The 11,707-nt window shown below is 48.4% G+C and overlaps 1 protein-coding gene across 1 annotated transcript in view; it reads left to right on the top strand.

The window, feature by feature from the left end:
* The first annotated feature begins 7,240 nt into the window (after positions 1–7,240).
* CATSPERG (cation channel sperm associated auxiliary subunit gamma) overlaps positions 7,241–11,707 on the top strand; it is a 38,560-nt gene continuing 34,093 nt past the window's right edge. Inside the window, exons 1-2 of the mRNA XM_036346097.1 lie at positions 7,241–7,332; positions 8,445–8,869. Coding sequence (XP_036201990.1) covers positions 8,474–8,869 — 396 coding nt within the window. The 5' untranslated portion in view covers positions 7,241–7,332; positions 8,445–8,473. The remainder of the gene's footprint in view (positions 7,333–8,444; positions 8,870–11,707) is intronic.

Raw genomic sequence — 11,707 nt, 5'->3', positions numbered from 1 at the left:
ACTTCACAGAACCTTCCATGTTATTCTGTGATGCTTTGACCAGGCCCTGTTCTGGGTAATTTGCATGAGAAAATACAATATTATCCTCTCTCCACAGTTGAGGAAACTGAGGCATAGGAGGGACGTTCCTTGTTTTAGACACAGAACTAGGAAGCAATAGATTTCCTGTCTGTCCCCGCCCCCCGCCCAATGATACATCAGCAATAGCACTTACACCAAAGGTCCATCTACTGAGCCGTTACCTCTCCCAAACCCTATGAAGGTGACAAGGGATGTGCATCTGAGCCAGGCCTTAATAGACAAATGGGAAGGGCAATTCCAGACAGAAGGAACCATGTATGCAAAGGCCTGGAGGTAGGAAAGCATGTTAGCCATCAGCTTCTGTGACTAGTGTGGAGTGAATGGGGAAGGATAGTGGTGTAGTTGACATGGGCCCCTCTTAAGTGTCTTTAAATGATCAGCTTGGGAAACAGCTTTTTTCTTGAGGACACTAGAGAATCACAGCAGGGTTTCTACCAGAACAGGGTCATAGTTGGGTTTGTGCCTTAGGAAATCCCCCAGCTTTTCTGTGGATGTAGATGAGAGGGGGAGACAAAGGCTGGGTGCCCAGGGAAGGCTATGGCAGGAACAAAGCAGAAAATCATGGCGCTGGACAGAGCCCACAGGAGCGGGTACAGGTGGAAGGATGCTCAGAAGACCAAGTGGACAGGCCATAGGCCTTATAGATTTGGGGTAGGGAACAAGGCCATGGAAAGGTGCAAGGGATGGTCAACTGCCATCAAGATTGGAGCCTTGGAGAAAGAACAGGTTTGAGGGAAGATGCTGAGGCTAGTTTGGAACATGGTGAGTGTGAGGGGCTAAAGACACTCAGAGGAAGATATCAGGAGGCCACAGAGCCCCCAGGGCTGAGGCTCAGAGTAGTTGAGGCTGGAGACAGATGCAGGAACCAAGGCCATGAGGTAGGAGTGAAGAGAAGACCAGCCTTGAGAAATCAGCCTAAGGATATTTATATTTTGTATCAGTAAGGAAAGATTTGGGCAGCAGGTAACAAAATCCAGAATGGCACGAGGTGAAACAATGAGATGAGTGAATATTGCACATCACCAGAGTTGGGGAGAGCTCTAGGCATGATACAGTGAAAGCTCCAGGAGGGTCTTGGGCCCCAGGTTCCCACTCTGCTCTTCCACCCTCAGCTGAATGTTTGGCTTCCACATGGACTCCCCTTATGGCCCCAAAGTGGCTGCTGCAGGCCCAGGCATCACAAGGAGATGTGGTAATTTTTAGTACAAGAAGAGAGTGGCATCTTTTTCCATGCTGTCTCTGGAATCAAGAAAATCCTTTCCTGAAGCCTCCCAGCAGACTTCCTCTTCCATCTCACTGGCCAAAATTGCCTCACATGCCCATCTTGAGCCAATCATTGGCTTGAGGAATTCAGGATTAGCTTAGATTCTTCAGGACTCCCCCTGTTCCCCAGAACTGAGGCTGGGGGTGAGGTTTCAGCTTGGAGGCTGGTGAATACTTGAATGAAATTGGGCTTCTATTAGAAAGGCCGGAGAGTGGGAAGATGGGTGGATATTGATTAACAAATCAGCCAAGGCCATCATGTATAATTATGCAGGTTGGGACTTACATAAGGGATGCCTGACTAGCAGGGTGGACACAAATAGGGTCTGAAGTTCAAGGCTAAATATGCCAAAAGGAGGCTTCTTTTTCTAAGTAAAGGCCCCATATTGGTAAGAGAATGAGAGTATTTTAGGAAGGAAGAAGTCAACATTGTCAAATCATGCTAAAAAGGCACACAAGATTGTTTTAATAATAGTAATAGAAAACACATATAGGATTTACTATGAGCTAGGCACTGCTCCAAGCCCTTGATACATAATTTACTTACCCCTCTTATCAACTGTTAGGTACATTCTCACCACATTTTATAGTTGAGGAAAGGAGGCCCAGAGAGATCAAATAATTTGTCCAAGGTCACACAGGAAGTGGCAAATGGATTTGAGCAAGGTTTTGATTGGTCACCTTGTCCCATGGGAGTTCAGAAACACCTACTGTCAAGCTCTTCCTCAGCCTCGCAGTCTTCTGTCTCCTCACCATGCTAAAGTCAGCAGCTGGGGGGGAGGCAGTTGTTTCTCCCCTTCTTGAAAAAGAAACCAGACCTTGTTCAGTTGAAGACATTTTTAAAAAGGTGCATGCCGCCCTACCTGGTTTGGCTCAGTGGATAGAGCTTCAACCTGAGGACTGAAGGGTCCTGGGTTCAATTCTAATCAAGGGCACATGCCCAGGTTGTAGGCTCGACTCCCAGCAGGCAATGGTTCTCAACCTTCCTAATGCCGCGACCCTTTAATACAGTTCCTCATGTTGTGGTGACCCCCCCAACATAAAATTATTTTTGTTGCTACTTCATAACTGTCATTTTGCTACTGTTATGAATCGTAATGTAAATATCTGATATGCAGGATGTATTTTCATTGTTAAAATTGAACATAATTAAAGCATAGTAATTAATCACAAAAACAATATGTAATTATATATGTGTTTTCCGATGGTCTTAGGCGATCCCTGTGAAAGGGTCATTCCACCCCCAAAGGGTCACGACCCACAGGTTGAGAATCGCTGCAGTAGGGGTTGTGCAGGAGGCAGCCGATCAATGATTCTTTCTTATCATTGATATTTCTATCCCTCTTCCCCCTCTCCCTTCCCCTCTGAAATCAACAAAAAAATATTTTTAAAGAAGGTGCATGCTAAAAATTCAAAAGGCACAAAAGAGTATACAGTGGAAAGTCAATCTTTCTCCAGCACTCAGGCTGTGTTGACTGAGTTCTCAGACAAATACGAGCAATATACATGTGTGTCAGTGTCTTTCACTCTACACAAATGGTACCTGGTGTGACGAGGAGGTTACCATTACAGATTCTAGAGGCAGAGTCCCTGGATAGAAATCAGAACTCTACCACTCCCAATCAGGGCAGGTGATTTCGCCTCCCTGTGCCTGAGTTTGCCAATCTGTGAAATGGGAGGATAATGGCACCTACCTCATGGGCTTGTTAGAGAATTAAGCAATTTAATATCTGTAAAGCTCTTAGAACAGTGTCTGGTATTCATTAAAATGTCAGCTAATCATTATTATCATTTCTGCACTTTGTTTTTTTTTTTATATGTTATGTATAATTTTATATACTTTTTCTAATATTCTCATTTCTGCACCTTGATTTTTTTTTCACCAACTCAGTGTAATTCATAGGTCATCCCAGAGACACACAAGTAGGTCTTAAATCCTTTCTAATTTCTGCAGTGCCTCCTCTAGGACACACATCCCATAAATTATTCCAACATCTCCTTAATGGACATGTGGGTGGTTGGCAGTTTCTGGCATAAAGGATGTTGCAGGATGTACCTTTGTATCAAGGTCTAACAGAGGCACCCCTCATGGGGCTGTATTTCTGAGCTGGGGTACCATGAGAAGATACCAGTCTCTCCGATTCTGCTCAGGAATCTAGAAGGGCTCAGGTACACAGCTGCTGAGTTTTCTCTCTCAGATGAAGTCATTCTTCCCTGGCCTGTGGGTGGGCTAGGGGCAGGAGCCTACACATCCATCAACTGTTCATTTACCTAGAACACCTATTCTGTGTTGGACAGAGTTGGGAACAACAGTGACAGAAAGCCCTAGGCCCTGTCATACTAAAGTCTGTGATTTTGCGGGAAACAAAGACCGGTTCCCAGATGGTCATGTTCTGGTGTGGTCAGGGGAGGGATAGGGACTGGCCATGTGTCACAAGACCCCAGGGAAGGAAAGTGTTCAGCCACCGACAAAGTAGAGAAAAGTGTTTCAGAAGGTGCTACAGCATGTGCAGTCTGGAGAGAGAACACGCCTCACCCAGGAATTCAAGTTGCTCTGTGTAAATAGGCTGTGGGCTACATATACCTTTAGGGAGAAAAGAGAAGAGCTGGATAGGAAGGCCAACAGGCAGGGTTCTGGAAACCAACTTTGGAGGTTTCCCCGAAGTCCCAGGGAGTCATGAAAGGTTTTAGAGCACCGGTTCCCAAGGTGTGTGGGCCCAAACCGTCAGTATCAGCGTCACCTGGGAGGGGGCGCACCAAAGTTTACCACCTGAAAATATGCCTTTGGAGATGCTGATTATTTCAAGCTGGTTATTTTTAACAAGAGATAGAGGACCTGCTCCTGATGGGAGCTATCGTCAGAGTTAACTACAATTCAATAGGAACCAGGTGTGATAGGAGGGGGGACCCTGGAAAGGCTTAATTGACCAGAGTCCTCTCTGTGTCCCATTGTTAAACAAGCTCAGCAAACATTTACTTACAGAACATCTGCTTTTCTATCTCCACGTGAATTGCCTTCCTGCCTTAGAAGTGGCAAACCACAACCCCCTTAACTCCAGAATGGCATATAAACCTCAACTGCCCCAAGCCTCTTTGGGTCTGCTGTTTTATGGCACCCCTGCATGTGCATCTGAAATAAACTTGTGACATTTTTCTCCTGATAACCTGTCTCATATTAATCTAATCATAAGTCCAGAAGAACTTAGAGAGGTGGGAGGAAATTGTATTTTCCTGCTTCCACACCTGGAAACTTGCTAGAAGTACCACATTTTCAGACCACACCTCAGACCTACTGAATCAAAAACTCAGGAGGTGGATCCCAACAACCTGCTTGAACAAGCTCTTCTGGCAAGTCTAATACACGCTAAAGTTGGAAAACTACTGGTTTAGCATAAAGTCAGCTTTGCAGTTCATCAAAAAGTAATGGTCTGCCTGGTGGCTCAGTTGGTTGGAGCGTCTTCCACACATCAAAAAGGTTGCAGGTACAACTCCCGGTCAGGGCACATACCTAGGTTTCAGGTTCACTCCCAGTGAGGTAGCCTAAGGGAGGCAACCAACCCATGTTTCTCTCTAAAATGTATGTCTCCTCTCTCTCTCTCTCTCTCTCTCTCTCTCTCTCTCTCTCTCTCTCTCTCTCTCTCTCATCAATAATAATCTATATATAAAAGCCAAGCGACCGAACAGCAGAACTACCAGAATGACCAGTGGCTATGACACAAACTACAGCCCAACTGGCTGATGGTGGGGTGGCCCCTCCCCCCTATGGTCCCCCACCCCACCCTGATCAGTGATTCTAAGTAAGTAAATGCTCTCCAGCCTTCATAGACCAGGCACCTGAATGATGAGTGATCAGGAGGAAAACTGCTCACAGTCTGGACCATCAGTCAGGTGTCCAGGAGAGGTGCCCAGTGCAACCACCATCTTCCCTGCCCCCGACTGCCCCCCACCCCAATTGGGGGCAGGTGGCAGACCCCATGCATGGGGCCTCTAGTAATAATAATAATCCTATCTAATAAAAGAGAAACATGGTAAGTGGTGTACGACCGCTACCCTTCCCATTGGCTAACCAGGGTGATATGCAAATTAACTGCCAGCCAAGATGGCGGCCGGCAGCCAGGCAGCTTCAAGCTAACATGGGCTTGCTTGCTTCAGTGATGGAGGAATCCAACGTTCCCCGCCTGCCTTGCCGGCCTCTGAGCTTGCAGTTTGAAATATTGTAACAAATATAGAAGCTAAACAAAACCCCAGAAACCTGCTTTCAGCTGGCCGGAATCTCAGAGCTGGAGTTATACATTGTTTCGATTATAGAACCCAAACAAACCAGATACCTGCTTTCAGCAGCAGAGGTCTCAGAGCTGGAGCCAGAGCTAAAGCTGGCCCAGAATTTAAAAAAAAAGAAAAAAAGGAGCAATTGGGAGCGTCAGCCACCCGCCAGCCTGAAAACAGCCCTCAGCCCCTCACCCAGACTGGCCAGGCTCCCCAGTGAGGACCCCCACCCTGAAGGGTGTGTGACCAGCTGCAAACAGCCATCATCCCCTCACCCAGGCTGGCCAGGCACCCCAGTGGGGACCCCCACCCTGATCCAGGACACCCTTCAGGGCAAACCAGCCGGCCCCCACCCATGCACCAGGTCTCTATCCTATATAGTAAAAGGGTAATATGCCTCCCAGCACTGGGATCAGCTGAGCCGCGAGGTCTCCCGGCACCAGGATCAGTGTGACAGGGGGCAGCGCCCAAACCCCTTGATCAACCTGCGGCTCTGTGTGTGACAGGGGGCGGGGCCACAACCTCCCTATCCGCCCTGCTCTGTGTGTGACAGGGGAAGGCGCCCCAACCTCCTGATCAGCCCTGCTCTGTGCCTGATACAGGGGAGCTCCCTAACCCCCTGATCGCCCTGCAGCTCTGTGTGTGACAGGGTGCAGTGCCCCAACCACCCCCCCCCCCACGGGCCCTGCTCTGTGTATGACAGGGTAGAGCCATAACCTCCCCATCGGCCCTGCTCTAAGTGTGAGAGTGGCGGCACCCCAACCCCTCTGATGGGCCCTGCTCTGTGTGTGACAGGGTACAGAGCCCCAACCCCCCTGATGGGCCCTGCTCTGTGCGTGACAGGGGGGAGCTCCCCAACCCCCTCATTGGCCCTGCTCTGTGCGTGACAGGGGGTGGCGCCCCAACCTCCCCATGGACCCTGCCTTGAGTGTGACAGGGGGCGGTGCCTCAACCCCCCAATCGGCCCTACCCTGAGCGTGACTGAGGGTGGCATCGCAACCTTCCAATCCGCTCTGCTCTGCATGACTGGGGGCGGCGCCCCAACTCCCCAATCGGCCCTGCTCTGAGCCTGACCAGGGGCTGCACCTAGGGATTGGGCCTGCCCTCTGCCACCCGGGAGCAGACCTAAGCCAGCAGGTCGTTATCTCCCGAGGGGTCCCAGACTGCGAGAGGGCACAGGCCGGGCTGAGGGACCCCCCCCCCCCCAGTGCACAAATTTTTGTGCACCGGGCCTCTAGTAATAATAATAAAACATCCTCGGGTGAGGATTTTAAAAAGTCATGGACTGAATCCTTGTTAGGCATCAGGATATAAATGGAAATTGTTAACCTGAATATTTATTTACTTGTGCCAGGCACTCTTCCCGTGTCACCTTATTGACTTCCCACAATAACTCTACACGATGGCTGCCTTTGTTCTGTTTTGTTGAGGAGCGTGTTAAACTGCAGTCAGATTAATTCCCACAAGGAGACCAAACTCTTCTTAGGTGTAGCATTTTTAATATAAAAGCCTGATTGGGTAGAAGCACGCGAAGGTATCACAACCTTTGCCTCCAACACCCTCTGCTGGCCAGTCCCGGCCGCCAGCCTGTTACAGGCGCGTTGCCGTGGAGACAGCCCAGCCCGGGCCTCGCGAGGCGGACGGCGGTTGAGGAAGTTCGGGCGAAAGCAAACGGGGCTGGAGCGGCCCAGTGACGGTTGGCCGGTTTTACCGAAGTGACTGGTACCTCGGGGTGGGGAGAAAAGGGAGGTGCCTGGTGCCCTCCATTTGGGCGAAGGGGATGGAGAGGGGGGGAGAGGCAAGGAGAGCGAGGAGAGCAGAGGCACCGCGCGGAGGCGGGGAGATGCGGAGAGAGGGCAGGGCGAGAAGCAGCGAGCCGAGTAGCGGCGGGGCGAGAAGAGGCCGGGCGTGGAGCCCATTGAGTCCAGAGCGTGGAAAGGGGTGCTGAGCAGAGGGGGTGAGACGAAAAGGTGATAGCCCCGTCACTGAATGAAGATAGGTGCAGGGCCAGGAGAGATCGAAAGGCAAAGTCTCCAAGAAGGGACGGGGCGAGGCGTAGGCTCGGGAAGAGCAGCTGGTCCAGGTCCAGGGGGAAAAGATTGCTGATAAGGGGCAGGTCGAGGAACTGGGAACAAAGGCAAATCGGGAAGCAAGCTCTGGGTGAGAAACGGGAGGGGACAGGGAAAGGGGCGGGCGGGGCGGGGCGTGGAGAAGGTCCAAGACCGGGAGCGGGGCGGGCTAAGTACAGCATCCCGTAAGCAGGCAAGATTCTAACGAGGAGAAAGGGGCGATACAAAAAGAAGTGGGCAGGCGGGCCAATAAGTGGGGGTGAGGCGAGGTGCAGGTGCAGGTGCAGGTGCAGGTGCGAGATCTGGGGGAGTAGCAGGACTGGGGGTGGGGTGGGAAATAGGTGGGACGCAGCCAAAGCGAGAAACAGAGACCGGGTGCAGGGCAAGTGTAGAGCAAAAAACAAGGATGGTGCAAGGCTGAGGGGAGCGATGAGGAGGTGGAGCGAAACCAGCAGCGGGGGCGTGGCCAGGAGCGGCGGTAGGGGCGGGACCCGGAGAAACAGCGGAGGTGGGATCTCGCTTCCCAGTAGATGCAGGACCTGCGGCGTCAGCGAGGTCGGGAGCAGAAGCGGAGCCCAGAGCAAGAGCAGGGGCGGGACCAGGAGCAAGAGCAGCGTGGGGGCCAGAAGTCCTAGCAGAGGCGAGGCCCGGAGCAGGTGGGGGGCCAAATGCAGGAGCTGGGCGAAGCAAGGACAGAGGTGGGATCTCAGAAGGTGGCCCCGGAGAAAAGTCTTGCTAGCGGGTGTTGACTCCTGCATTCTCCAGGTTCCAGCCACGCTGCGCGCTGCCCCGTGATGAACCCTGCTGGCCCTTCGTGGCCGAGACTCCGAGTCCTGTGGGTGCTGTGGTCACTGATGGCGGTGCTGTTGTCACCGTGGAGGCTGTGGGCTGTCGAGGATAACCAGGAGTGCACCTGGCAGGTTGTCCTGAACAAGTTCGAGACGGTAGGCAAGAACCATGGGAGTGACCGCTTCTTTGAGCAAGAACCCCTGGACACAGTGGACAATTTGTTTAGTCTTCTGGTGGACGCGCCTATCGACCCGGAGGAGGTGAGGGGACTGGGGTCGGGTGAATGGGAGAGGTCCTGGAGGTGCATCCGACTGGGCTCTGGACATTTGCCCAACTTCTCCTTGCAGAAATACCTGGGCTTCCCGTACTACCTGAAGATCAACTACTCCTGCAAAGGAGAGGTGAGTGTTTGCAGCTCAAGCGGGCTCATTCTGTGTGAACCTCAGTTTCCCCTTTTCTAACTTTTTAATGGTAGTGGCACCACCAAACCCTAGGAGCCCTTAAGGATTCACAACGATTGCCAGAGCCCCACCAGGCACATAGTAAGTGCTCAAGTAGGCCTTTTTATTTTTTTTTCATTAAAAAATTAAGATATAGCCCTAACTGGTTTGGCTCAGTGGATAGAGCATGGGCCTGCGGACTGAAGGGCCCCGGGTTCGATTCTGGTCAAGGGCATGTACCTTGGTTTCGGGCACATCCCCAGTAGGGGGTGTGCAGGAGACAGCTGATAGATGTTTCTCTCTCATCGATGTTTCTGACGCTCTATCCCTCTCCCTTCCTCTCTGTAAAAATCAATAAAATATATTTTAAAAATTAAGATATAATTCACCTGCCATAAAATTCATTTAAAATGTACAAGCCAATAATTTTAGTGTATTCACAAACTTGTGTAACCATCACCACTAATTCTAGAACATTTTCATTACCTCAAAAAGAAACCCTGTACCCCCACCCCTCCAGACCCTGGAGACCACTAATTTACATTCTGTCCCTATGAATTTGCTTATTTCAGGCAGGCAGTACAATATGTAGCCTTTTATGTCTGGCTTCTTTCACTTAGCATGTTTGTTTTTGTTAATCCTCACTGCAGGATATTTTTTCCATTGATTTTTTTTAACTTTTTTTTAAAATATATTTTATTGATTTTTCACAGAGAGGAAGGGAGAGAGACAGAGAGTTAGAAACATCGATGGGAGAGAAACATCGATCAGCCGCCTCCTGCACACCTCCTACTGGGGATGTGCCCGCAACCAAGGTACATGCCCTTGACCGGGATCGAACCTGGGACCCTTCAGTCCACAGGCCGACGCTCTATCCACTGAGCCAAACCGGTCAGGGCTCCATTGATTTTTAAAGAGAGTGGAAGGGAGAGAGGGAAGAGAGGAGAGAAAGAGAGGAATAGAGAGGGGACATCCATGTGAAAAAAACACACCCATTAGTTGACACCTACATATGCCTCGGATTAACCTGCAACCCAGGTAAGTGAACCTTGACAGGGAATCCAACCCTAGACTGGGAATCGAACCCACGGCCTTTCAGTCCTAGGGCTGAAGCTCTAACCACTAAGCTACATTTTCAAGGCTCATCCATGTTATAGTATCTATCAGTATTTCCTTTTTATGGCTGAATAATATTCAACTGTATGGATTTTTTTAATCCATTAATTTATAAACATTTGGGTTATTTCCACTTTTTTGGCTGTTCTGAACAATGCTGCTATGAACATTTGTGTACAGATTTTTGTGTAAACATGTTTTCAGTTCTTTCATATATACTTAGGAATGGAATTGCTTGGTTATATGTTAACTCCCTTTCACTTCTGAGGAACTGCCAGATTATTTTCCAAAGCAGCTGTACTACTTTACATTCCTATCTATGAGGGTTCCTGTTTTTCTTCATCCTCAATTGTCTTTGTCCACCTTTTTTATTATAGCCATCCTAGTGTGTATGAAATGGTATCTCATTGTGGTTTTGATTTGCATTTCCCTCATAACTAATGATTTTGAGCATCTTTTCATGTACTCATTGGAGAAACGTCCATTCAGATCTTTTGCTCATTTAAAAATTGAGTTGTCTTTTTATTGTTGTGTTGTATAATTTCTTAATATATTCTGATACTAGTTCCTTATCAGATGTATGATTTGCAAATATTTTGTCACAGCCCATTGGTTGTTTTTTCACTTTCTTTTTTTATTAATTTAATTTATTGGGGTTGACATTGGTTAATAAAACCATATAGATTTTAGGTGTGCAATCCTATAACATTAGTTATATTGTATTGTGTGTTCACCACACCAAGCCAAGTCTCCTTCCATCACCATTTACCCCCCTTACACTCTCTTCTACCTCTCCACCTTTCCCTCTTGGTAATCAGCATGCTGTTGTTTGTGTCTGTGAGATTTGTTGTTGTTGTTGCTTAATCCTTTCACCTTTTCCACCCAACCCCCTTCCTCTGACAGCTGTCAGTCTATTCTCTATGAGTCTGTCTTTTCACTTTTTTGATGGTGTCCTTTGAAGCACAAAAGTTTTGTGTTTATTGAGATATAATTCACATACCATAAAATAGCACAAAGTTTTAAATTTCAATGAAGTCCAATTTATCTTTTTTGTTGTTGTTGATTGTGCTTTTGGTGTTGACTAAGAAGGCTTTGCCTAACCAAAGGTCATGAAGATTTACTCCTACAGTTTTTACTAAGAGTTTTTAAGTTTTAACTCTTACATTTAGGTCTTCAAAATATTTGGAATTAATTTTTGTATGTGGCGTGAGGTAAGAAACCAACTTTGGCCCTAGCTGGTTTGGCTTTGCGGATAGAGTGTTGGCCTGTGGACTGAAGGGTTCCAGGTTCAATTCCGGCCAAGGGCACGTGCCTGGGTTGCGGGCTCGATACCCAGTAGGGGGTGTGCAGGAGGCAGCTCATCAATGATTCCCTCATCATTGATGTTTCAATCTCTCTCTCCCGCTCCCTTCCTCTCTGAAATTAATAAAAATCTATTTTAAAAAATAAAATATTTTTAAAAAGAATCCAACTTTGACATGTAAATACCCAATTATCCCAGTACCATTTGTTGAAAATATCATTCTTTACCCCAGTAAAATGTCTTGGCACCCTTGTCAAAAATCAATTGACCATAAATGTAAGGGTTTGTTTTTGGGTATAATTCTATTCCATTGTTCTATATGTCTATCCATATGCTGGTATCACATGGTCTTGATTACTATAGCTTTGTAGTAGGTTTTC

Source organism: Myotis myotis, unplaced genomic scaffold (assembly GCF_014108235.1).
Source record: "Myotis myotis isolate mMyoMyo1 unplaced genomic scaffold, mMyoMyo1.p scaffold_m19_p_19, whole genome shotgun sequence".
Taxonomy (NCBI): domain Eukaryota; kingdom Metazoa; phylum Chordata; class Mammalia; order Chiroptera; family Vespertilionidae; genus Myotis; species Myotis myotis.
Note: the sequence above shows the minus strand (reverse complement) of the source record. Positions and strands in the feature narration are given on the sequence as shown.